A 22,126-nucleotide genomic window follows, 5' to 3' on the forward strand; every position below is an offset into this window, starting at 1 on the left:
CAACATGAGTTGAACCTCCTCCATGAGAGGTTCACAATGCCTGAATAGGGCTTAGGATACATACAAATCTATATGTGAGTTATCCTAGATCAGCATTCTAATGCATCAGTTTCAAACAAGAGTAGGCAGCCTTTTTGAGCTATGGGCACATTTGTCAATTGGAGAAACTGTCCTGGGTACAACTACAAAGTGGCTGCCATGGGAGGCATGGCAATGAACAAGTAACCTGGGCTCTGAGACCAACATGCTAAATGATTCTTTTAAACCTACATTTTTCAACACCAACAGAAACCTATTTCACAGCAATCCCAGCTGCTGGTAAGAAAAGGTGTTAATTAAAAGAAGTGGGAGGGCTAAGGTATCTTGGTGAGCACCAAGAAATGTATCTACAGGCACATTGGTTTCCATGGGTAGCATGTTGTCTACCTCTGCTTTAAGTGAAAAGAAGGGGAAAACAGGTTCTCAGGATGCAAAAGATTTATCAATACAAAGCCCAAAGCGTTTCGGCCTGTGTCTTTTCAAAGTGTAATATATAATTCCTTACTTGTCAGAAGTACTTTAAATGTATAATGTTTTTAAATGTACTTTTAATGTTTACAGACCCTTAAGGAGCTGGACAAGCATCTGTCAGGGATGCTTTAGGGTGGATTCCTGCATTGAGCAGGGGGTTGGACTCGATGGCCTTGTAGGCCCCTTCCAACTCTGCTATTCTATGATTCTATGATCCCTTCTTTTCATTCTGACAAGTAAGGAATGGTATACTACATTTTGATATATAATTAGTCATATGTGCAATTAAAAAAAACCTTTTAAAACCTACACATGTACATAGGCCCTTGAGGCAATATGTCAATTTGACTTTATAACTATGTGTTGTTCCTGTATATTATGTTTTTAAATTTACTTTTAATGTTTACAGCCCCCTAAAGAAGGCCTTTGAAAAGACACAAGCTTTGGGCTTTGTATCAATTAATACAGCCTGAGAACCTGTTTCTCCCTTATTTTCACCTGACTTGGATGCTTTTCTCCTTTGTTTTTTGATTTTACCTCTGCTTTAAAAACAAATCAGCATAGATCTGAACAAAGATATGATCAAAACAATTCATACTCCTATTTTACAGATGAGGAATACTGAGGCTGAGAGGTAAAGAATGAGCACAAGGCCAGCCATGACAGTGGTTTGTTGCTGCTGCCGTTTTATCCCATGGTGCTCGTTAAAGTCAGAAAGCCTTGGAGATCTACTGAAAACCATCCAGAGTTCTACCAGTAAGTCACAATCTATATTCTGGTTTACTGGAATGTCCATAGAATAAGTTTGTTCACATTTTAACCTTCAGTATTATGAATAATTCACAGTTTCTGACCCCATTCCAAACAAAATCCATGCTAATAGCTACAATATGGGCGGCTGTAGTGGGAAACTCCCTGCTCTTCTGGCTGTTGTCCTACAGAGCCAATACAACTGGCAAGAGCCTGTTTAGAAAGGCAAGTTGGAAATATGCTTTTTTCTTGTTGTTTTCCACCCAGAACAGTTGGCTGAACATCTGCACATACTATTTTGATGATTTATTTGAACATTCCTCCTGATAGGATGATTTGTTAGAGGAAACAAATAATGTGTTCCGGTGCTCTACTGTTCCCTTCTCCACGGCTCCCAGCACTGGGGGGGAAAACTTCTCTTTATCAAATTAAATCTCAACTCAAATATGCGCCTGGTCGCATATAAAAAGAGAGCCATCTAAATTATGTCAACACAATTTTATATTAGCCACAATAACCTTGTTGAGTGCTCATCTGTCTGTTTAGAGCAGTAGATGTTTAGATTTAGGACATTTGCATCAATATGGGGGAAGGAGATATGAAGGAAACATTTTCTTGCACATTGTATTGGAATACATTGGTTAAAGTTCTGAAATGGGATCATTTTTAGACTTCTGGGATCCTGTTAATCTTCTGAACCAAAGATAATGGGTCTTTAGGAGGGTGGAACCAGTTTCCCTAGAATGCATCTCTTCTCAACAGATTGCTTTTTGGAGGGGTTGGTGGCATACAGAGAGAAGGTGGTATGTATTTAAAAATATGCGTATTATATTACATGACCGCTGCCAGAATTCCCAACAGAATTTTCGATTGCATTTACCTTAGTTATGGCTGAGGTACCCACCAAGCTCCCTACCCCATCTGATGATTATTTTATTTCTTAAGATTTTTTAAAAATTAAAAACTACTTTTAAACTGAGATGCTGACATGCTGCAAAGTCAAGTCTTGCTCTCCAGTGCCATCTTTGTGTTGAACAGAGCAGCTTTGTGTTTTGGAACTCAGGCGCTATCTCTGCCTTGTATCTGGGTCCTTGGCTGAGGTACTTTTCTTTTAGTCTCTCCAGCTTGCCTTCTGGGAATGAGTGTTTTGTTTCTGGCCATGCCCACCATGGCAACAGTTTTATGAATGTGCAACTCCTCCCATGCCTGCCATTCTGTTGAAACATGCACCATACACTCCGAATTCCAAATACGCCAATACCCCCAAAATGTTGGGGACCTCTGAATTAGTGTGTAATAAGCTGAGTGCCATCAAAGAAAGAAAAGGGGCTGCAACTGAGGACATCAATGAAATGAGGGCAAACCCTGTTCTCCCAACCTGAAATATCTCCTAATGTCACTTGGCAGAAGTAATTTCCCCCCAATTCTATCTCTGTAAGCTTCTCTCACAGAAGTTAAAAGGGCCCATTCATTTATTTGACAGGCAATAAAGCAGTTGTACTCAGGGATAGACTTCAAGTATGGGAAAAATCTGTTTTCCCACCCCAGATATTGTTGACCCCACTGTCGCAAGGGAGAGGCCTTTTTGCTATCCAACTGCACTGCAGATTTTTTACTTTCTGCCATAAAATTGAATGATATTCATTCATTTCTAAATAAGAATGTAAAAGTAGTAGCCTCATCAAAATAAATTATTGGACTGAGCTTATAACAGAGTTGCAAATGTTTAAACCCATAGAAAACGGGTTTAGGTATGCCTAACTCTGTATTGGAACAAACAGCTTACATTTAATTTCTTAAATGTTGCTTAAAATAAAAGTTATTATTTTTTAAATTAAAAATATAGCAATTTCCCCACCCCTGGTCTCCAGATCAAAACGGAAATAAGAAAAAGGGAAAAAAACAAATTGTAAAATAGTTTCAGTAATAACAAGAAATAAGTATCAAAATGGTTACTTGCCAGGAATGCTTGGCTCTAAGCAGAAGAACTAAAATCAGCAGGTTAGAAAATGTTAGTACAACAGATTTTTTGCTGAATTTTAGTTTTAGCTTGTCAGAAATGTAGGGGATAATTATTTCAGTTCCTTTGAAGTTATACTATGGTAAAATTTGATTATATCAAATATCTGATTACATAATTGTAGAAGCAAAGGCTATGACCACAACTTAGCGAGTGAAAAAAGCCAAGGGCTTTCACTTGCTACTTGGGGTTTCCTTTTGTTTTTGGTGCTATGACCACAACTTGGCATGTTTGGAGCCTATTTAAACTTCAGGACAATTTGGAAATTATTTAAAATGACATATTAGCATTTTAAGCAGCTTGGTCCCAAGAGAGCTGTTTTATATGCAGGTATTTTTGTGAACCGCCCAGAGAGCTTCGGCTATTGGGCGGTATAAAAATGTAATAAATAAATAAATATTGTAATTTTATTGATTTTTGAATTGTAATCCAGAAGCCACATCCTAAGCACACTTATAAGTTAATTCTATTCATAAGTAAAATCTTCTGTTTACTTTGAAATAAGTTCTACTAATTTCAATTGGCCTTACGTTTTGGTAACTATGCTTAGGGCACAGCCTTATTCAAATTATTTTGACTTACTTCAAAGTAAACAATTTAATATTGGGTTGCAATCTGAAATCCTTTATGGAGTATGGTCCATTGATGGCAATTTTTATCCCATATTTCTTCCATGGAGCTTAGGGTGGCACATGATTCTTTCCCCTTCCCACAGCATTTTATCTTAACAAATGTGCAGTTTATGGCCCAAAGTCATATACTGAGTTCATGGCTGTGTGGGACTGAACCTGGATTTCCTATGTCTAACACACTGACTCTCTATAGTAAATATGATCCAACTTTTGTTTGCTTCCCATATAAACTTAGTGACATGTTTTTCCACATCATTTGGAAATAATGGCTACACTGGCTATTTATGTTAACAAGTCTCACAAAAAAGCAAAGGTATTGACCATAAGAAAATGTTCAAAATCCATGTCATTTATTTATTTATTTGTGGCATTTGTATACCGTTGAATATAACAACATCTCTCAGTGGTTCACAATATTAAACACAGCAGTAAGATACAGCATTAAAACAGTTCCAATTACAACAATAATAATTTTAAAAAACCAGAAGCAGTAAAATAGAGTGTCATAATTAATTTACTTATAGCCCCAGGAAAGCCTGTGTGAACAAGTAGGTTTTCAGGAGACATTTAAAAGATGTAATGTTTTCTGCCTCCCAAACTGCACGAGGGAGGGTTTTCCAGATGGTGGGTACTGCTACAGAGAAGGCCTGCTGTCTGAATACTTCATGGTGACATTCCATTCATTTTGGAATGACCAGCAAGGCCTCCTCTGCTGATCTTAGAGGTTACCTGGTTATATATAAGGGAAGGCGGTCTGCTAAGTATCCTGTTCCCAAGTTTTTTTTTTATGGCTTTACATGATAATAACATAACCTTGTACTAGGTGTCCCAGTGAGCACCCTAGCTGCTACATTCTTCACTAGCTTCTGAAGCACACACAATGGTACCCCCACATAGAGTGCATTGCAGTGGCCTAATCATGAGGTTACCAGTGCATGGATCACCATGGTTAGGCTATCCCTATCCAGGTATGGGTATAGTTGGCATCCCAACCAAAGTTGGTAATGGACTCTCTGAGGCACCAAGGCTACCGGTGACAAAGATGGATCCAGGAGCACCTCCAAACTATGGACCTGCTCCTTCAGAGGGAGTACAACCCCATCCAGAACAGACAAACATCCAAATTCCCCAACATGAGAACCACCAACCCATAAGGTCTCTATCTTATCGGGATTCAGCTTCAGTTTATTGGCCCTCACACAAGCCATAACTTCATCCAGACACCGGTTCAGAATGGGCACGGCCTCTCCCAATTCAGTTGTCACAGAGAAATAGAGCTGGGTGTTATCAGCATACTAGTGACACCTCACTTCAAATCTCCTAATGACCACTCCCAATGGCTTCAGGTAGATATTAAACAACATGAAGGACAGGATGGTTCCCTGTGGCACCCCACAGTTCAACTGCAATGGGGCAGGCACATGCTATGGTTACCCTGCTTTCCCAATGGGGAAACAAAGTGACCTGCTGTGGATATTGTGAGAGAGCTATTTATTCTAAAGCAGCCTTCTCCTGCCTGGTGCCCCCCAGATGTTTCAACTTCAGCACCAACCAGCAGGGGCAATGGTCAGGAACACAGGGAATTGTAGCCCAAAACATCTGGAGGCCACCAGTTTGGAGAAGGCACAGTTAGGTAAAGCAAATCTATATGCATCTGGATTCCACTGAACTGTCCAGACCCTGAAACAAGCATACCATAGAACATCAAATCAGGAAGATATCCCAAGGAGAATATGTTTTAATAATGGGTGACTTAAATTACCCTCACATAGACTAAGCCATTAGTCATGATGGCTATATATTACCTACTAGGCTGCTGGGGAATGCAAGCAGGAGGGTACTATTGCACTCATGTCCTGCTCATGGACTTCCCATAAGTATCTGGTTCATCACTGTGGAAACAGAATACTGGAGTAGATGAGTCTTTGGTCTGATCCAGCATTGCTCTTATGTTCTTATTTTGTGTACAATGGGGTTTACTCTCAGGAAAGTGTGCCAGTCCAGAATAAAGTTGTTCGTCTTTAAATTACAAGACTCTGTTGCTTTTTCTGCAATAGACTGACATGGCTATGCCTCTAGAAATTGTAAAAAGTTAGCAGCCTAGCCTCTCCTATGAACAACAGAGAAACAGATAGCAACTGAAAAATATAGGAGCTATATTTCATCCTGCTAGCTTTCCAGTATGGGAGGAAAGAATCTCAATGGAAAGCTGAGCTATCTTCTTACCCCTCCTGCAAACAAAGTCAGGAGAAGTGCGTTGATAAATTTCAATCACATGTATGGAGCTATATCTAATCAGTCCTACTTAGAGGGTAGACCCATTGAAATGAATGGGACTAAGTTAGACGACCCTATGCAACCACGTGACCAAAGAGCCACCGCCCCCTCTCTCCCGCTTCCTTCTGGGATTTGTAGTTTTGCTTAAGCCTATTAGCTCTATAGTTCGGGCTCACTGGTCCTGGAATACTTTACGCGGATTGGTTGAAATTGGTATCCATCGTGTCTCCTCAGAGGCAGGCGGCATGTGCAGGATAAGAGGCGGAGCCAGGCTGCTTACAGCCTCCTACTGGGGGATGGTGGCAGTTGGAGAGGGGGAACAGACGGCGTGTCTCAGAACTGGGAGCGGAGCGGGGGTGGCTGGGGCGGGGGTAACTGAACCTGAACCTGCTTCGGTTCCTTGGCTTTCCCCGTAGCGGGCTCCTGCGCTTCCGCCCCCCTCCGCTTGTACGGCAAGCTTCCCGCTTCTTTCTTCTGCTGCCGAAAGGCAACGGGGCGGGAGGTGAAGCGAGAGAACTGAGTCCCGCTGAGTTGGGAGCCGGCAAGCCCGGGCCGACGCTTCGCTAAGCCTTTTCCTTTGAGGGTGAGAGCGGCTCGCGAAGACCCTCAGGAAGGAAGGAAGGAAGGAAGCAGGCAGGCAGGCTGGTGCGCTACGCCTGGCATTGTGGAAACCAGCTGCTCTTCTCTCTTTCCGCCCGGTACGATTCCTACGTCGAGAGGAGAGCAACTTTTCCTCGGCCGTGCCCTGCGCGAGTTATAGGCGGCTACTCAACCATGGAAGTTGAGCTGCTCGCTGTCTAAACGAGGCGGCCGTCTTTCCCCGTCTTCTTTTTGCCTCGGAGAGACGCTGGCACTTCTTGCTGTATGCCAGCATAATAATGAGGAGGATTGACAGGTGATCGGAGTTTAGTTTGTTTGTGGTCTTCTCTCGGCCTTCTTCCCGAAGTTTCTGTGTCTTTTCGGAGGAGGGTCACGATGAAGGCCTCAAAAAACTGAGTCCCAAAAGACTGAGGAGCATCGTAATCGGGGTCCCTCCAAAATAATGGCTGATCGAGATGGAGGAGAAGTAAGGTGGGACGGGCTGTGCAGCAGGGATGCCAGCGCAAGAGACGGCGCCTTGGAAAACATCAGGCAAGCGGTCCTGAAGAAAAGCGAGGCGATGGCTCTGATCGAAGAAAATGCCTCTCCGGCTGCGGAAGGGCGCTTGCCGGCTGCCGATGGGCGTCGGGGCGGTTTAAACGGGATACTGGCTCGCTTGCTTATGCTATCCAAGAGGTGTCCTTTCAGAGACGTGAGAGAGAAAAGCGAGGCCATTCTGAGGAGTGTTCAGGTAAAAATGCGGGTTATATATTCTTCGGCCAGCGTGTTATTCCAAAAAACAAAGGTAGCCGTGTTTGGCCCTAAGGAAAAATTCCAAAACCATATTGGGGCAATACATTCATTTAGCCAACCAAAGTGTTACAAAAAGAACTTTGGAGTTCTTCATCGGGCTAGGGGAAAGCTAGCTGATACTGAAGCCGCGGAGTCTGCCTTGCGTCAGTCTTAAAATGGATTGTGAGGGGAGGCAGCAGGCATTCAAATTACACTGTAAGTGCTCTGATGAAAGTGCTTTTAGGACTGCTTGGATAACGAAACATGCAATGGTGGTTTCCCCAGTTTTGTTATCTCTGGAAGATCCCAACACTCTTACTGGGAATAACTTCCATTGGTTTCTATGGGCCCTACTTTTGGATGACTGCTCTTAAAAGGATCATGATCTAAAGATGTAAGTTCTGGCTTGCTTAATAAAATTATCACCTATAGAACTCAAAGTACCTGGGATCATTCGCCTTTCAATCTTGCAATTGCCCTGTGAGTTAGGTTAGACTAAAGGCCCAAGGTTATCTAGTGAGCTTCGTAATTGCCTTTTATTGAATCAGATCATGTAGTCATGCGCTGTATACCCTGGGTGATTGTGGTTGAAAGGTTCAAGCAGTGGTCTTTCTCAGCCCTGCTTCTTGATGTCCTTTGACCAAGATGTCATGGATTGAGTCTGGGAGTGGCAGAACCATCCATGTTTTGGCTCTGTCACTAAATCTTGGTTTCTCCCCCACTGAAGTTGATGATCAAAATGGTATATTGTATTTTATATTATGGTTTTATACTGTTGTTTTATACTTTGAATGGTTTTAATTTTTGTGAACCACCCAGAGAGCTCTGGCTATTGGGCGGTATAGAAATGTAATAAATAAAATAATTAAATAAATACTAAAAAGAAAATGAGCTTGGACTAGTGTCTAAGTAAATTTAGGCTGTGATCAAGTACTTAAGTGAAAGAAGAAGACTCAGATGAAATAAGGATGGGATTTACTTGCACAAAACTGTCATTATCTAACCTTAAATTGACAAAATTTAGAGCCCAATGCTCTAACCTTATCTGCACTGTGCTGTAAGTATTAATGTGCATTTGGAAAATAGAATAGATCACTTTGCATGTATAAGTCATTCTTTGAGTAAGTTCTCTCTGCTAAAGTAGTACATCTAGTAAAGGAATATTGCAGTGTATTTGCTTGCAAATTCACTTCATCTGTGATGTATGGAACAGTAGTGGTGCTAATTTATTATTCTATGGCAAAGAATTTCTAGCCCTTTTCTTGTAAGAGTAACAGTTGATAGTAACCATATACTGTATAAGTAGAGTGCTGTTTACAGTGCCTGCTTAGAAGTCCCATTGAGTTACTCATGGGTAAGTAGGTATAGGATTAAAGCCATAACCTCTTTTAAATGAATATGTAGAACAGTTTACATGTCATGTTATGTATATTAGGAATTGGGTTGACAAAAGGGCTTGTGAAGTCTTCCAAATTTAGGAAGTCATTGAGTCTTTCAAATTTAAGTGCGATGAAGGTTATAAGTTTTTAATTTTGACATATTAAAGAATTTTTGCTAAGATCTATCCTTTTTATCTAGGTAAAGAGAGGACTAAGCACTAATAAAAAATAATGCTTCAGAATGTCGCAACAAGCTTGTAAAAAATGACTTCAATATTAATTCAACATGCTTTAAGGATGAGAGGGTTTCAGATATAGGTCCTATGTTCTATATTAGACTCATGACAATTCATTTTTTTTCAGATTTATAAAGCCAGTAGAAATACAGAGAAATACAGCCATCTAATACATTAAAATTCCAAAATCCATGATCAGGTAATGCCTCTGTTGAGACCAACCAAATATGCACAAAATGTTGAACAAGCTTTTGAGATCATGAGATCTCTTAATCAGGCAAGTTGTTACAAAAAAGCCTGGGGGAAGGTGGGGACTTGACAACTGAATATTTATTTATTAATTTATTCATTAAATTTATATACCGCCCCATAGCCAAAGCTCTCTGGACAGTTTACAAAAGTTAAAAACAGTGAACATTAAAAAGTATACAAAATTTAAAACTGAAGACATAAAATGTGTATAGTGAGATTCTCATCATGATGGAATGGAGGAAGAGTTGCAGATTTAGGCATTAGAAGTCACTTTATTGGTAATCCTGCCATAAATGTTCAGCCTGTAACCTTGTTCACTGAGTACAAATTCTAAATGCTCATAGGCAAGCTGAGTGTGAACAAAGGTTGTTTAGAATAGTTATTCCCGAAACAGGTTACTAAAGCTTCATAAATAGCTATGATCACATCTATTCTCATTCCCTGCCCCTGCCCTATTGTATCAGTGTTCATAATAGGCTAGCTTGATGTCCAGTTCACTATGGCATTAAGATGAACTGAACAGTTTCATCTTTGTCATTAGATAAAGAGTTCATTTTGACAGATAAGTCTCAATCATTAACTGTACATCTCTCTGTTTTGCCTCTTGCTATAAATACCATTGACAATTTTAAAGAACTTTCTTAACTATGACAATGGTTACCACTTTTTAGAAAATCACTTTACTGCTGCTCTGAATATTAAATTACTCAACTTGCTACTAATACAACTACAAACTGAATAGAATTGTGACCATCCTTGTAAAATTCGAGGCAATTGATGAACAGGATGAAGCTTATCTCTGTTGCTTGGCATCAACTGAATCTGCTGTAAAGATGTCAGAGTATTCCATTGCAGGGGTGAAGCTCAATGGATGTTTTTCTGGTTTGGCCCTGAGGATTCTGTTTCATTTTCTTCTGCTGGCATTGACTTGCTCTGTGGCAAGTCAAGCCAATACATTGATTTCTGTTTTGCAACTTACACATTTTTAACCAGTTTCACCATTTGTGCAAATTGCAATTTACGTGTCTGCAAATGTTGCTCTAATTTTTAAAAACAAATTATTGCCATTCTTACACAACTGTGCATGATTGCAGGTCCAGCTGTCTGTTATGAAGCCTCACATAGTCATAATCCCTTCTTGTCAATATCCTTGTCAATTTCATCCTCTCAACGTCCTTAGGCCAGAAGAGCCATATTCTGTACTTGTCAAACAATTTGTCAATCCCTCCCCCTTTCATAATTTGTGTACAGTTTGACAATGACAGGTTGGCGAAAGGTGGCCAGATTGCCCACAGAGCAACCTGATCCTCGGGGTTGAGTTGACACTTGGGGATGCCCTTCTTCTATTGCACTCTTGCCCAAGTCTCAAGCAGGTGCTTTTAACACAGACCTAGTCTCCACCACCCACCACCCCTTTCCTAGCTCATTTGCAGTAACTGTGGTAGCATTTCCTGTGTGAAGCAGGGATTGGAGGGAATTCACAAGTTGTTTGACAAATTTAGAGTATAGATCTACTGTGCTAAAAGAATTAATTTTGGAGAGGATGAAACTGACAAGGATATTGACAAAAGTGGAATGTGTACATAGTGGACAGGAGGACCTGCGATCATGTGCAGATGCACAAGAATGGCAATATTTTTTAAAAAAAATTCAACATTTGTACATATGCCAAGTTCCAAAAACAAACCTTGCGCAGATTTCAAATTGTGCAAATGGCAGAATCCAGTTTTTTAAAAGCGCAAATTGCAGCCATTAAAAAAAACACCATCCAATTTTTTCACTGGAACCCCCCACCCCCCGATACAGTTAATCCCTGCTTACTGGCCTGGAAATGCTGCAGAAAATCCATTGGGCTTAAATAAAATGGATTTCCCAGCATCACATATCTCTAGTCTGCAAGCAGGCATATAAAACTTTTGTTTCTTCATTTCCTTCTGAAGTACTACCCAAATATAGAAGTGGGAAGACCAGCTATGCCTGCACACCATAAGGTTTTGCCTCAAAATGTCCCTTTTATGCTGTTTGAATCTGGAGCACAACAATTCAGAAGCTGGACTGTAGTTATGTATAGTCCTTCACTTTGCAAAAATTAAAAGTATGCTGTCAGTGCTCTGGAAGCATGAAAAATTAAGCTCCTTCTGATCAATGACTAACACGTTGTGCATTTGCAGCTGAACAATCTATACTAGGGCTGGGCTGACTTCAGTCTTCTACGGTCTATATTTTTTTCCTTTGGCTTATCAATAAGTGTTAAATTTAGAGCACAAGAAACCCTGCTGGATTTTAATACCATTTTAATACCATCTCTCCAAGTTGGAAAGATCCTTTTGGAACTCTTTGCTATCCCTTTTTGCCTTAACCACCCAAAATAATTCGGTGTCATCAGCAAATCTAGCCACCTCACTTCTTACCTTTAAGTACAGATTGTTTATGAACACATTATAAAGCTGGCGTATGGGTACGAGATACTGCCTCTGTTCTCTACTTTTCCTTTAACCAGTTCCCAATTCATAAGAGGACCACTCCTCTTGACCTATGACTGCTATGTTTGTTAGGGATCTTTGGTGAGTGACTTTGTCAAAAGCCTTTTGGAAGTCCAAGTAAACAAAGACTGGGTTCAGACAACACACTGTGGCTCCTCATGGATTATTTAGCCCATGATGTATGCAACTGCTACTTGGGTGGGAGTAAACCCAGTGACCATGGGTTATCCAGGTGTTAAACAACAAAAAATAAACAACACTTGTATAACCCTAAAGCAGTCCATGGGTTATGCAAAGGTTGCTTAATCCTCATGCTTGCTGGGTTCATACAACATATTCAAAACAGTAGCTGCACATGCCCCATACACGCTGCAGCCTCACCGTGGGTTAACTATTCTATGGTGGGCTGTTGTGTCATGCGAACACACCCAAGGTCTACCAGATCTACGGCTATCCACATGTTTATTGACAGTCTCTTAAAAGGTTAGTGAGCTAGGACTTACTGTTGCAGAAGCCATGTTGCCTTCTCTTCAGTAAGACTTGTTCTTCTATACCAGGGGGTCCCCAACATTTTTGAGAAACTGCTGTGGGCATCACCACAAAATGGTTCCCACAGAGGATGTGACTAGTCACATAATGGCTGCTGTGGGGGCCTGGCTAGTCAAAAGACAAGTAATTCACTTAAGTAACTGAGTACAAGCAGAGGAACTCCAAAGCCAATCCACATATTTTACTCTACAGAAGCACAAAATACCCATTTAAGATTGCAATCCTATGCATGTTTACATGAAACTAAATAATTACTTCTGAGTAGACCTACATAAGATTGCTGTTCTCCTATCCACACACACCTTTTTCCATTTCTAAAGAAAAATGATCCAGCACCAGAACGAAATAAAAAGTTTTCCCTACCTTGACCCCAGGCTCACCACATCATTCCCCTTCTGATGCTCTTGCATCTTCTTCTGCCATCGGAACCCCTGCCTGCAAATGTGCTCAGTGTGTGAACGAGAGAAGGGGCTGGGAAGGGAGAGAAAAAGAGCAATGCTAGGGGGTGGGAGGGAGGGGGAAATAGTAAAAAGAAAAGAAAAAGAGCAAAGTTAGGAGCAGGGAGCAACAGCAAGGTAAAGAGAGAAATAGCAAGGCTAGAGGCTGGGAGTGAGGGAGAAATAACAAGGAAAAGGGGTAGAGAGAAGAGAGAAAGTGAGGTGAGATGCTGGGAGTTGAGAGAGAGAGAGAGAGAGAGAGAGAGAGAGAGAGAGAGAGAGAGAGAGAGAGCAAAGGGGAAATGTCTTTGTGGGTGGAAGAAGATTGGGCAGAGCCTGGAAACAACTCTTCCTGCCCACCCGACTGCTGCTCAGCAACAGGTTCAGGAAAAGGAAGGACAACCTGGCATCCTAATGTTTTTCAAGTTTTTAAAATTAGAAATAATTTCTTAAAGGGGGAGGGGGTGGAAAGTTTCGTGGGCTTGTTGGCTGTCCCTGCAGGCACACTGGCACCCGCAGGCTCATCGCTGGGGATCTCTGCTATCTGCTTGATAATTTTATCTTTCTTAATGGTTTCCACTAATTTACTCAGAACTAACATTGAGATAACTGGCCTTTAATTTGCAGGGTCCCCTGTTACCCCTTTTAAAAAATTGGTTTTACATTGGACACTCTCTGGTCTTCTGGTACAGAAGTATAGGGCCTGTTCAGAAGACACCTTAAACCATGGTTTTTATCACAATGGTTAAGCCAGGCTGTGTCCAGCTTAAACCATAGCTTTAACCTAAGGCTTTTTGCTTTATTCACCATGGTTAAAGCCATGGTTTAAGGTGTCTTCTGAACACAGCCTGGCTTTCTGGCTTAACCACTGTGGTTAAAGCCATGATTTAAGCTGTCTTCTGAATGGGGACATAGTTTGGCCTTGCATATCCAAGGCACCCAAGGAGCCTTGGCCACACAGCTGCCAAACAATCCCTTGCCTTCCTCCCAGTTTGAGAGTGGTTAGGTGGAGGGATTAGCCATGCAAGTGCTGGAACGATCCCCATTCACTTCTGCAGTTCAGGGTTTGTAGGGAGGCTGGATGCTCATCACACTTGCCAGAGGGTGATGCCACCTTTGCTGTGGTGGGGTTGGAATTCTTGAAGCCTGGGTTCACCAATGGATTGTGACCTACTTTCTGCTTGCACTGGTCTATGAGGACACAATCTTATGCATGTTTAGGCAGCAAAACTGTATAGCTGGCTGGGGAATGCTGGGAGTTGTAGGTTTTTTCTCTGTCTAAACAGGAATAGAATTGCACGCTAATATAGTTTTCTCATGAGAGCAGACTGAGGGATGCTTTAAATATTACAGTTCAAGTATTTTTGCTTCTATGTTGTTTGGGGATTGCTGGTTAGAATGTGTTTAAGAGACACTTACTTCTTCAGATGACACAAGCAGGAAATGCTATGTATGTGCAAATTCAAACTTGAAGCAGAATTTTCCAAGCTCAAAACGTTGTGCTTAATGTGGAATTTTTGACTCTCCAAATGTAACATTCAAGGATTCAAAGGAACAGTCAACAATCCCTTGCAATATGTTTTTGTAATGAGTGGTTTCTTGCCGTACCTCAGATTCAGTTTCGTCTTGGCTATCTAGTCTTGGCTAAATAGATGTTTTCGTTCAAAATGAAAGATTTATAGGAACTTAGAATTCATTGTTATAAATTCCTAACTTGTTCTGTACTATATAAACCCTTCATACTGCTCAGTAGGCTGGTAGCTTAGTACTTTGATTTACTCCAGTAATGTGTATTTTCCAGAAAGTTTTGAATTGGGGTCATATGCATAGGAAAATTTCAAGTTTGCATTGGATTTTTTTCTGATGCCCTGGGATAATCTAATTTAGCATGCTTATTTTACTTGTATTTCATAAACAACCAAGCTTTAGAGTACTCCATGTATTTTTTGGTCCCAGTACATCACAAGTATTTGACTTGAAATATTTGAGAGAGAAAATAAAGAACACTTAATATGATTTAGTTGTTATATTACATAGGGTGACCATATTTTGGAAACCAAAAAGGAGGACAATATGGTTGCCCTCAAGGGGGTGTGGCCACCCCAATGTGCCAACCCCAAGGTAGGGCCAACTCAATGTGTCCGGCCCCCAAGGGGGCGTGGCCTCAGTCACATTTCTAATTCTACACCTTACAATTAACACAAAAGTGTTCTACATTATATCTTGATATTAAAATCACTGAAATAAAGAACAAGTGAGACATTCAATGTTCAGAAATTAACATTGTTTTTTATTTACTGTACAAATTTTAAGACTTTTCTTCCAATGTGCCCTGGAATATGGGGGTGAGAAAAAAAGGGGGAAGGAGAAAATGGGGGTGAGAAAAAAGGGGGGAAGGAGAAAATGGGGGAAAGAAGCAGCTAGAAAATGGGAAGGAGAAAAAAACGGGGAAGGACAAAATGGGGGAAAGAAGCAGCTAGAAAATGGGGGTAAGAAAAAAAAGGGAAGGAGAAAATGGGGGAATAAAACAGCTAGAAGATGGGAAGGAGAAAAAAAGGGGGAGGAGAAAATGGAAGGAAAGCTAGAAAATGGGGGTGAGAAAAAAGGGGGAAGGAGAAAAAGGAGGGCAGTAGAGAAGACTTTTAAGAGAGACTGTTAGATTGAGAGGAGACATTTATGGAGGGGGAGACTCCATAAGTCTCACCTCTGGAAAATCCACCCACCTACTGTCCCCTCACTCACTCACTCACCCACCCACCCTAACCAGCCTTCGTAGAAGCCCCTCAGGGCACCATAGAAACCATGACGAGGCCACAGGCAGGGAAAGCTGGAAACATACACCTCCGGCTCCCAAGCGAAGGGGGGGGGAATAGGATGGCCGTGCTGCTGGCCCACGCCCAGGCCCCAGGCACCTGAGCTGGACAACTGAGCCACCCCAAGCCCGTGCCTGAAGATGGGGCAGAGGATGACCGCACTCCTAGCCACCTACCTCCTTGGTGCTGCTCGTCGTTGTCTGCTGCGCTGCACTGCCCACTGCTGCTGCCTGCTGCTCCCACCACAATGGCTGCTGCTGCAGCACAGCAACAGGCAGCCAGCCGGGTCTTCAGTGCACTCTAAATCTTGCGAGATCTTGGCTGGGAAGTCTTGCGGGAAGCCGGAAGTCTCGCCGGAAGTTTCGCAAGGCTTCAAATTTCCTGGGGAAGAAGGCCGGGCCGACGGGGAAAAGAAGGCCTAAAGCAACTACAGGGCCGGGAGCCCCCGTTTTACCGGTGAGTTGGCCCTCAACTCCGGTTGCTCCGGTTGGCCTTCTTTTCCCTGAGGTGTCCGGACTTCTCCGGTGGGTATGGTCAGGCTATATTACATAGAAATATTGATGGAATACTAGTAAAATTTAAAGACAATAACATGCAGTTCCCTTACATTATTTAAATTTAAGAAGAAAACAAAGGCACTGAAAATGTTGACACACTAATTTTAGCAACCTAAAGAACTGTGCTTGATATGCTGATAACCACTCATCTATTTCAGCAGTTTTCAGTTCTCTTCTACTAAGGTTGCAGGGTACTCTTAGTTCCATTGTCACTGCTTATTAGACACATTTCAATCTGTCATATATGTATTTCAATGACACATATTTAATTCTCTCACATATTTTCCAGGTATAATCACCTGAAAAACATTAATTACATCTTTCAAATGCCAAGCTTGCCTAGTATTGCATTTGCAATTGGCACACATTCATTTTTTACTAATACACTTATGAAACAGAACATTTCTTGCAGAAAAATATAGAATTGGAAAATTTTTTGCCCCGCATTCACTGATTTTCTCATGATAAAGGGTTTCACAATGGTAGTAAGACCAACTCTGGCCCGCTTGCATTGGCTGCCTATATGTTTCTGAGCCCAATTCAAGGTGCTGGTTTTAACTTATAAAGCCTTATATGGCTTGGGACCACAATACCTGACGGAACACCTCTTCCGACATGAACCTACCCGTACACTATGCTCAACATCTAAGGTCCTCCTCCAGGTGCCTACCCTGAGGGAAGCTCGGAGAATGGCAACCAGGGAGAGGGCCTTTTCAGTGGTGGCCCCTCAATTATGGAATGATCTCCCTGATGAGGCTTGCCTAGCGCCAACGTTGTTATCCTTTCAGTGCCAGGTCAAGACTTTTCTCTTCTCCCAAGCATTTAACAGCATATGCTGAGTTTTTTAACTGACCCCAGAATAGTTGTTTTTAAATGGATATTGTCTGTTTTTATTTGTATTTTATGCTTTTTATATTAATGTTCACTGTTTTTAACTTCTGTAAACCACCCAGAGAGCTTCGGCTATGGGACGGTATATAAATGTAATAAATAAATAAATAAATAAATAAATAAATAATAATAATAACAACAACTAATAGTAGGATATGCTTTTTCTTATATTATGATTATACTTCATTTTTCCATTTATAAACTTCTTCTCTAGTTTAAATATACTCAAAGTGGTGAACAATAAATACAATGATAACACTAAAAGTGAAGTTAAAACAAAATAAGCAATGAGTCATACATTTTAAGAAAACAAATACAAAAGTTATTTATGTTGGCATACAGAGTCTCTTCATCTTATGCAGGTTGCAGTTTTTATTTCTGTACTGAAAAGCTTGTATATTTATGACTTGTGTAAATCTGTCTGCATTTTAAAAGTAGTGTTTGTGTGTGTGTGTGTGTGTGTGTGTGTGTGTGTGTGTGTTTTATAATACAATTTGTAAGACAAAATTGTAGAAATCCTCAAATGATAGGATTTGAGCTTTGATCTAGGAAAGAATTCATTGTTGCAAATACAAAAATGTATCAATGGTGTTAGAATGAGTGAGAACCATAATGTTTCCTTTTAACACAGTTCCTGAACTTGGGAGACTGGTAGCAGTGGTTCATTTCGTTCTGACTCCTTTCTAGGCTTGTAAGGCTTTGTCTGTACTGCATGTGAACTGTAGCTTGGGTAACGTTAGTTCACAGAGTGTGCTTTGCCTTGTATCTTACTATCTGCTTGTTGAGCTGCTGCCAAATGATAATGAAATGTGTGTTTACACAGCAGTTGGCTATCCTCTGCTAAAAGGCTTGTCAGTTCTTGTTCTCTTCCTCCTCCCGCACAGTGTGAAGTTTGCATGGAGGATTTCCACTTTCCTGGAAGAAAGGAGAAAGCACTATGTGACCATGCTTAAGGTACCTGCTACTTGTCTGTGAGCAAAAGTTGGACTACATCTTAAACGATAGCATACTTGCTACATCATAGAAAAATGCTCAGTTGTACAAAACAACCTAAATACTCTTCTTTCCACCCACCCACCCTGGCAAATGGATAAAGGAAAAAGACAGTGGGGGGTACAATGTCTCCATAGCAATTGTGATGATGACAGTCCAGAGGTAATTTGGATGGCAGTCTTCACAGCAAAGCTAGGGAATAGCTGTGAAATTAACCAAGTCCACCTGCTGTTCTAATTGGCATACTCATTTATTTTGAGCATGGAATATTGCTGTTCAGGTAGCTTCATGTGCAGTGATTCATCTGTAGTTATATGTGCAGCTATTCATCTGTCGCTTTTTTAACCAGGCAAAAAATTTGGGTCTAACCTAAATTACTTGAGATGCAAACTATTTTTTTTTTAGTTTTAATAGAAGCATGAACAAATAGAATCAAGTATATTCCTAACATCTCAGAATGAATTCAGACACTCCAAAATATTTGTATCTGGGCTACGAATCACAGTGGTCGGTTGGCTTATGTTCTCCTCCCCCCGCTTTTTTTAGTCCCACCCCACCCCCAGTTGCCCAGATCACTGTAGTTCTACTTTATTTATGTTGGCTAGTGCATTTATTTAGTAAGAGAGAATGTCTTAACCACGCTGTTTTGGAAGTATAAGATAGTTCATTTTCAGTCTTTCATTTCAGAGCTGCTCTATTGAAGCATGTGGTGTGTGATCATCTGAAGTGACGCTTCGTTTCCACTTCAAGCCAGAAAATAAGTTATTTCCTGACTCCTCATGATTGCATTGAGCAAGGATTTCTAAACCATACGTACCAACAAAGATGAGTTTTCCATATAAGTCAATAACGATAAAAAAGAAGATCTCGGCAAATATTAACATTATTAGCCATCCTATCCCTAAAGCTCTTGTTGTGTAACAATGGTTAAAACAAATATGTGGGCCTGTTGAATGGTCTGAGAAATCAGATGCTGAAGCGTCACTGGTAATAAGCAGGTATGGATCTGTTCTGTGGTCTGAATGAGAGATCACTGGTTAACCCCTGTAAGATCATGGTAGATGATGACAAACCTGATAGTCCGTGGACAGAATCTGGTGGTGCATAACCTGATACTTTTTTCTTGGTCCGTGTGACAGTACCTGCTGTGGAGACTGTTCCTTGAAAGCGGAATATGTGCTGACAGGCTCAGCGTAGAGGAGCATGGAAGGGTGAAAGGAAATGTCAGATTCAGTAATGATAGAAGTGTTATTGCTATTGATTCCTTTTCTGTCCTTACATTGTCATTCCTTCCATTCCAAATCTGGTGATAGTTAGTGTATGCTCGGGAACATCCCTTTCTATTCTAATCTTGGACTGTTCAGATATTATCCCCTGGGATTGGGAAGGAACTAGCTTCTGACCCAGGTGTAGAACGTTGGCTGTTCTTGTAGATGGGTTAAAATGAGATGTAAAAACCTCTCCCTCCCCACTTTCTGGGACAGTTTGGCTACGGCATCAAAGCCTAGATTAAAAGGTTTTATATACTTCTAACCATGCTTGGGCTTCAAGTCTTCAAAGGAAGATTGCTATAGATATAGGGCAGCCATCACAATGCATAGTACAGGAAAGGAGGATATTCCTGTTTGATGACGAATACCATGACGGGATGTAAGGGGGTGGCCTCTTAGGTATGTTGGGCTAAAATCATTTAGTGTTTTGAAGGTTAAAGCTGGTACATTAACCCAAACTTCCAATCTAAAATAATTGGTGCTGTGAGGAAACCAAAGCAAACTCACTGAGCTCAATCTAATACACAGAGCATAGTCAAATATGTCTCTTGAATGCATGTAGGACAGGCTAGGCAAGGGGCTGGACATAGGATCTAGACATGTAAATACCTGGTGAAAAGGGAGGTTCCACCAGTTGTATGTTGACATTCAGGGCACTTTGGGTTCTGTATGAACTCTGCTTACTTCACCTTCCCCCTCACTTGGGGGCACTGTGACTTCATTCATTTAAACAAAGTTTTCCGTGTTCACCAGAGGTAATTGGGCATAGTTTTTCTTAGCAATATTTAATTTGAAAAGGTGATGGCCATTGCATCTAAATGGTAAAACTTGCATAGGCACTGGCATGCAAGGAAAGATTGCAACCTAAATTGCCACTGATAAGCAACTAATGGCAGATGTTTGATGTTAGAGTCACTTTAGTAAGCAGTTCAGAAAAATTAGTTCAGTGTTATGGTGTGATTTGAAGTTGTACAAAATTGTGTACATATTACAATATATAGACTATTACAAAAAGGTTTTGCAATTAATTTTTTCTGGTTATGAAAACTTAAGTTGGCTTTGTGGAAACTGGATAATTAAAATTATATGAAAACACTTTCATATGTATATTCAGAACTGATGAAGCAAAAGGCAGTTAGTGACATGATAGTACTTCTAAGCCAATTTAGATAGTACCTCTAAACCAACTAATAGTTGTCTAACTTACAGCTATTAGTTGCAGGAACAGGGCTGAAATCTGGGAACAGGAATAAGGTACAGTCTTGTAGGATTGGGAATGAACAACCAAGAGGTCTAATCTGGAAGTGAGAGGCTGAAGATGAGGCCAAGTATGAGATTACAAAAGATTACAAAGTATGAGATTACAAAAGTATAATCTGGAGCAATTGGAGATCTGTAGCAAAGGTCCCCAAAGGTTTCTTTTAAAAAAACTGTCTTCAAGGAATAGCTGACACATAACCTGACACGTCAGCCACTTTTTTGTCAAGTACTGTTCAAACATCAATCAACGAAGGGCTAACCAAGTTTATCAGAATGGAAGCGAATGTGACTGTTCCCCTGAAGAAGAACAATATTGTGCATTGGAACTCTGGACTTTCTTTAATATATCTTTAGATACCCATACAAGGCTATTATTTGTTAGATTTAGGTACTGCTGCTGCCTTGTTGCTGAATGAGGTTGACCTTGAGTGCACACAGTCACTGGGCAGAGCTGGGGGAATGTCTTAATCCTGCCTTCTGAGCACCGTAAAGAGATGAAGAATTATTTTTGTCAGGTACTGCCATTCTATTACTACCTGATAAACAAACTGTTAAATAACATGGGTGTATTGTTCATTAGTGTACTGAACATGTATTTAATCTTTTTTTACCCTGGTCTTCAGCTGCCAGAGCAGCTAGCAAATTAAAAAAAGCACCACAAGCTAGGTTTTGCTCTCGGACTTACAATCTAAAAGACATGACCCAAAAGGTAAAGAGGGTGAGGAGGAAAGAGGAAACTGGAGTACTGGTTCTTCAAGTTACAGTTCTGATAATGACCAGCTGGGACAGAAACAGCTCAGGCATCCTGATGGAATGGCTACTGCTAGGTGATAATTTAGGGAAGAAGAAGAGCCAATGTTACTTGGTTTCTGAGCAGAGCGAATAGAATAGCCCTGCTTCCTTTCCCTTCCACCCTGCCCCATGCCTAGTGCCCCTGCTTCCTCAGAGGAAATGGGATTCAACTCAGAGGAAAGGAGGTGGGTAGGAGGAAGGGTCTTAAAGGCAACCTTCTCAGCAGAAGCCCCCTTCATGCCAGGGTGTGGGGACACCCACAAGGGTCCCTCCACTGGGGCACCCTTTCCTCCCTTGCCCCACACCTCCCTACCATTTCCCACAGATCGGGGAGGAAAGGATTTCTCCCATGGCTTGGCCTTTAAACATCAAGCAGTGGGAGAAATCCTTTCCTCTGATCTGTGGGGAAAGGGGTGCCCCAGGGACAGACCCCTTCAGATGTCAGTTATTTTATTTTATTTGCCTTATCTAGTCAACCCAGTGATATACAAACCTGTGAAGTTTGTAAAGGCAGCCTTTTTCATTGCAAGAGATGTTCCCTAAAAACAGAGTAACTCACAGAAGGATAGGAAGGGCTTTTGTGTGATGTCATTGGGGGGTGGCCCTGGTGGGCTCTCTTTTTTACTAGTAATGGCATAGAATATATCCTCGTC

General features: G+C 41.1%; 1 protein-coding gene across 2 annotated transcripts in view; it reads left to right on the top strand.

Moving 5' to 3' along the window:
• Positions 1-6,786: 6,786 nt before the first annotated feature.
• SESN1 (sestrin 1) overlaps positions 6,787-22,126 on the top strand; it is a 55,083-nt gene continuing 39,743 nt past the window's right edge. The window contains exon 1 of one of the 2 annotated variants that reach the window (XM_063124817.1): positions 6,787-7,519. In XM_063124817.1, coding sequence (XP_062980887.1) covers positions 7,232-7,519 — 288 coding nt within the window. In that variant the 5' untranslated portion in view covers positions 6,787-7,231. Of the gene's footprint in view, positions 7,520-21,063; positions 21,197-22,126 lie in introns of those variants that run through there. The other variant, XM_063124820.1, reaches the window with a different exon arrangement.

The sequence above is a fragment of the Elgaria multicarinata genome, chromosome 4 (assembly GCF_023053635.1).
Source record: "Elgaria multicarinata webbii isolate HBS135686 ecotype San Diego chromosome 4, rElgMul1.1.pri, whole genome shotgun sequence".
In the NCBI taxonomy this organism is placed as follows: Eukaryota; Metazoa; Chordata; class Lepidosauria; order Squamata; family Anguidae; genus Elgaria; species Elgaria multicarinata.